Source organism: Magnolia sinica, chromosome 8, assembly GCF_029962835.1.
Source record: "Magnolia sinica isolate HGM2019 chromosome 8, MsV1, whole genome shotgun sequence".
Taxonomy (NCBI): domain Eukaryota; kingdom Viridiplantae; phylum Streptophyta; class Magnoliopsida; order Magnoliales; family Magnoliaceae; genus Magnolia; species Magnolia sinica.
This window is the reverse complement of record NC_080580.1, coordinates 62,573,674-62,579,043: the sequence shown is the minus strand read 5'-3', so window position 1 is coordinate 62,579,043 and position 5,370 is coordinate 62,573,674. Positions and strand designations below refer to the sequence as shown.

General features: G+C 42.4%; 1 protein-coding gene across 1 annotated transcript; it reads right to left on the bottom strand.

The window, feature by feature from the left end:
• Positions 1-942: 942 nt before the first annotated feature.
• Positions 943-5,104, bottom strand: LOC131253364 (protein CHUP1, chloroplastic). The gene is made up of 5 exons (XM_058254333.1): positions 4,360-5,104; positions 3,963-4,279; positions 3,284-3,395; positions 1,487-1,618; positions 943-1,391 (listed from the first exon to the last, which is right to left on the bottom strand). Exons 1-5 carry the CDS (start codon positions 4,996-4,998, stop codon positions 1,323-1,325), a joined length of 1,269 nt encoding a protein of 422 aa, XP_058110316.1. The 5' UTR covers positions 4,999-5,104; the 3' UTR covers positions 943-1,322.
• Positions 5,105-5,370: the final 266 nt, after the last annotated feature.

The window sequence follows — 5,370 nt, the reverse complement described above, 5'->3', positions numbered from 1 at the left end:
CCAGGAACTTCTTGTGGAATGGTGTGGTAGAAAGACCAAGGGAAAAAACAAGAGAGGAAAAATTATAAACATGATTCACTGAAAATTTTGACAGAGCTGAGTCTGATTGATCTTCGTTCGTCATTAGCAAAACCAGATTAGAGAGATTTCAGAATTATGATTTATGCTTTGTGCAAGCAACTCCCAGAGCGCATTAGATTGCGAGGGCTTTCTTGTTTTTGCTAGAGGCTGTGGATGCTTTAATTCCTATCTTTCAGCTATTGGGCTTTAGTAAGTGAATTTTGGCTTGGAGGATGCTACTTTCATTGCAGTCGATCTGTTAAAATCATGTAACAACATCTGGGAGTTGTACGTAGCATTCCCCATATCGGATTAAGCAATTGGATTTCACTGAAAAAGTCATTGCTAGGGCTTCTTGCTGAGTTGCTGAGTTCATGAGTTCGAACTTGGGTAGAATACCATGTGAGATGGGTCTCAGTCAAGTTATTTTACTATGAAGATATTGCCACAGCGCTGTCTCAAGTATCCCTGAGAAGTTTGAAAATTATAGGGCTGCAAGACCCAACCAAGTTCGGGATGCGTTGTCAAGGTCCTCATGCTGGATCGGGTTGGAAAACACCAAACTGATTTGAATTTGGATTGGATTCAGGTGGAGCATATTCAAGTTGGATTAGGGTATAGAAGACTTCGGCTTGGGTTTGGTAGGGCACATCGGGTTAGAATTCGGATTGAGCCGCATTGCGAGTTGGGTCCTATTGACGTTGGGTTGGGCTCGGGTTGATCCTCGACCCAGTCAAACACGTCTGAGTTGCACCCCTAGACAATGCATGCTTATTAAAAAATTCTTTATTTTTTAAACTTCATCTGAGAATCCTGTAGCTGACAATGGCCATATGATCCTTTCATGCTGGAGATTAATTATTTTAGATTGCTAATGAGAAGTGGGAGGCTTTTGGGTGCATTAGAGCTGTTTGGCATGCTCACACTCTCATTATATAAAAAAGAATATATGTTCGGAACAGTGCATGAATATCAGAAAATAACCAAAATTATGCAGAATCTTCTTCTCCATAGAAACTACTAATTGTAATGTTTTCAAGACGATCTGATTTGCTGGTACTGGCCAAGAATCATGATATGGGTGAACGGTCGAACACCCTTGTTTTGAAGGTAGGCAACTATGGGCCCACCTTTGTTTGTAAGTATGACGGTTTCTGTGGTTTTGTAATGACACTGGTTGGGAATTGAAGGAATAAGCAACCACCGTGTTCGTTGTAATGACACTGATTCAGTATAGAAGGATTGCTTCTTGTTTCTGAGCATCAGCCCTTGGCGACTTTCCTTAGTTCTTGAAATGCTTGCATACTTTCGGCGTTGAATCCACCTACGAACTGAAAGGTCCAAGGGTCAGGAGGGAGATAGATGGATGGATACATAGAGAGAGAGAGAGAGAGAGAGAGAGAGAGAGAGAGAGAGAGAGAGAGACCTGATGCACTCGGAAGGCGAACCGGACGCCTTGAAGTATGAGGTCCTCCTCCTTGCTGCCCCCGCTAGATTGTAATTCAGTAGCAACGCGTTTCATGTATTCCTTAGCCAGCTTCATAGAACTCGATTTCAACTGCATTGGTAATACATTACAAGGAATATAAGAATAACGATCTTCTGATCTGCTTGTTTCCATAATCATCTTCTCCTATTCAGTGAAATTAATGGGAATTCAGTGAAATTATTGGGAGTTGCTGAAGCGAGGATGTTAACAGAGGCATGTGGGTCAGGTTGGGGGAAGCGGATCGTGTACTGAGTGAACTGTGGGGCCTACCGTGATTTATGTCTTTCACCCACGCCGTTCATCCATTTTACTAGCTTATTTTAGGGCACAAGCCCAAAATTGAATTATATACAAATCTCAACTGGACCACGCCATAGGAAACAGTGTGAATTAAACACTTAATGTTGAAAACTTCTTGGGGTTACAGAAGTTTTAGATCAAGCTGATATTTGTGCTTTTCCCTTCATTTATGTTTTTTTGACCTTATAAACAGGTTGGATGACAAATAAACATCAATGTGGGTCCTAGGAAGGTTTCAACCGTCAACATCATTATTTCCACTGTTTCTTGTGGTGTGGTCTACTTGAGCTTCAGAATAACTGTTGGACAGAGTGGATAAAACACATACATCCATGGTGGGCCCCACAGAGTTTGCTCAGTACGCAATCAGCTGCCCAGGTTTGATTGGAGGGAGTCGTGGACCTGACCCATTTAAGATGCAGGTCTATAGTTTAGCCCGTGACCAACCCATTAATATTTAGGCGGATTCAAGTTAAAATAAGCCAACTCATTTATTAAAATATCTATTTCGTATAGGAGAATTTAAATTGAACCCCTTAATCTAATGGGCTGAGTTTGGGTCGGGTTTTTAGTCCATAGTTCAATAACTGAAAAACTCAACTTCACTTGATATTTTAATACTCAATTTTAAAGTAGACAGATGGGAAGGGAGTGTTCAGGCAATCCACGACTCCTATCTTTTCTTTTTTCTCCTTTATAAAAAGGTCCTCTGAGCCTGAGTCACTGTAAGTTGATCGACTCAGCGATGTCTTTGCAAGTCAGAGTTCCCTAATGACTCAGCTCGTAATCTTGCCGATTTGAGTTGACTCAGCCGACTTTCAAGTTGAGTCAGCGAGTTTTAGAACTTTGTCCTTACCAGTCATATCTAAGAATGAAGTCCGATCTTTCCTGCCAATGTGTCACTCGTGTACGGCATCCGTGGGTCCTACTGGCTACTGTAAAATCAGCCGGTGGAAATGCTCATCAGTCTGACTAGAGCCGTCGGTCTGAATCAATGTGCGGGTGGATACACCTAATGGACGGATCATCTGATCTTTGAAATAGGTGGTTTTCATGGTATGGCCCACCTTGATAGGTCAGATGTCCTGCATATGTGACTCGTCAGCGAGAAAGATGTTACTAGATTCTTGGCGAGTGGTTTTTTTTTTTTTTTTCTCTTTGGTAGATGACTTGCAGAGTGAAAATGCCAAGACCCTACCATTTTAGAAGGGCATGAAGGCGACCCTACAACCCCATTTCATTTCACTTACAGGAGATGAACCTGCCAGTGATTTTGTTTATGACCAAATAATTCACCACCTTCTGATGGTGATTGGTGGGCCCCACCTCTGCTCAAGAGGTTTGGGTTCCACCCAAGAATCTCCATTTAGAAGCATATACACCAAAACACCAGCTATCCATTCCTTGGTAGAAGTAAAAAGAGTATGTACTCACCTGACTGATAATCCCAGTGTCAAGCATCCACTCCCAAGGGATTTGGAACTCCTTGTATCTCTTGCTTGCGCTATCTCTCATCCTCTCTACGTTGTGAACGCTTCTTTCCAATCTGCATTGAATAGGAAAGAGTTATTTGATATTTCCCATCATGGATATATATTGATGATCCAAGCCGTTGATTTGATAGTCCCCACAATGGATGGAAAATGAACCAAAAAAACTTTCGGATTGGTAAATTAATGCCCTTTGATCAATGACCTATAATCTGATTAGTGATGAGAAACACTGCTATGTTTTAGATTCAACCAAAATCCAACAATCAAAGAGTTGGAATCTTGGCTATTTCAGGGCATTCCCTATCAAAATGCTACCCATCACTTCATCAACCTACATAACTCAAATTGTGGTTCCACATTCATTGAATCTTGTCCTTCAGGAGCAGATCAGAACAAATGCTTTCTACCTTAGTACATTCAGAGTTTTTTTGGGTAGCCTAAATTGTGTGGCTGTGATTACCCTGATCATGTCTTAGTTTGGGTATGTAATCTATCCAACGTCTTTGTGATCATAGATGGGCCCGCCCCACTTGGGCCTACCTAGCAAAGACGAATTTATAGGGAATGAATTATTCTAAACACTCTCTATGTTACGATTAATAACGTACTCATGGTCTTACTTGTCTTGCAATGCTTGCATCCGCTTGAGCGCAATGGGCGTAGGCTGGTGGGGATTGTCATGGAACGATGATACTTCAGTTTCAAGATTCTTCATATCACGATAGCTGAATGCAGCTTCTCGCATTGCGTCTGCCTTCCGCTCGGGCCATTGTCGGAAATGCTTGAGCACAGCCCGTTCATCGACCAAGTAGGACAGTTCCTCATCTAGCCATTTAACGAACGCTTCCACATCAGAGATCTCCGTATAGGCAGCAGTTTCCACCTCCCTTGTTAAGAAATCAATGAATTCCCGTTGCGTTTCCACATCGGACTTTATCTGTCATCAAATGTATTTCTAATCAGCAGTTAGATTTCCTACAATGATGAAATTTTAAATGGATTATTGACTATCCTTACAGCTAAGAGATATGCTGAACGGTTCTCGATCTCTCCAATCATGTTGCGGGTATTTGCTGCCGTTGCATTTCCTGAAACCCCGGCTCTAGAGTCTACTCTTGCATCTCTTCTTGTTAGTGAACGGTAGAGCTCCATGACTTCTGGCACCCGCCGCACTGCTGGAGAATACCCACCTTGTAATTTTGACGGTGGAGGCGGTGGGGGTGGCGGTGGCGGTGGCGGCACTGCATCCTTTCCATTCGCTGTGTGTAATAAAGTCCGTGAAGTGAAAGAAGGCTTTGGCGGTGGTTTCGGAACTCTTGGCGCTCTTTCCTTTCCTGTCGGCATTTCAATAGAATCTGGTCTGGAGAATGAATTCTCCTCAGCTGCAACAGGTTCTTCTCGGACATTGATTTGTACTGTTGGTTTCTGTTCTGGTGCATCATTGCTGTTGATAGATGTCTGTAACTTCTTCCAAAGAGCAGATTTTCTGTCGGTGTTTTGGGCTTTGAGGGAAGCGAGTTGGGCTCTTAGACGGGTGACTTCTTGTTTGAGCTGTTCGTTCTCTTTCTCTAGAGAATGGTTTCGCTCGAGCGTAGTGTCGAGCTCTTTCTCAAGAAAGGCGATGCGTGATCCTCCTCCTCCTTCTTCCTTGGGCATTTTCACCTTTGCTTGGTTTTCAAAACTTCATAGAAATGTTCATTTTCTCCTTTGCTTGGTTTTCAAAACATGGTACTAATATGAGAGAGAGAGAGATGAAATATGTCTCTATCTCACTTCCATGTATGCATGGGTAACTTGTGAAATTACTAAAACCTTCTCACGTAATAGGACTGATGTTTCAATATTTTAGAATTTGGAGGTTTGATAATTCCACAAGCGTGTTGAGCCGTGCATACGCCCACGCGGGCACCCATGCAAATATGAAAAACGTGTATGAGATCTGAGCTTTCCGTAAGTTTGGAAATAATGCTCCGATTTTCAGCTTGAAAAATCAGGAATTTCACTCTCCAGGTAGGTCACAAAGAACAA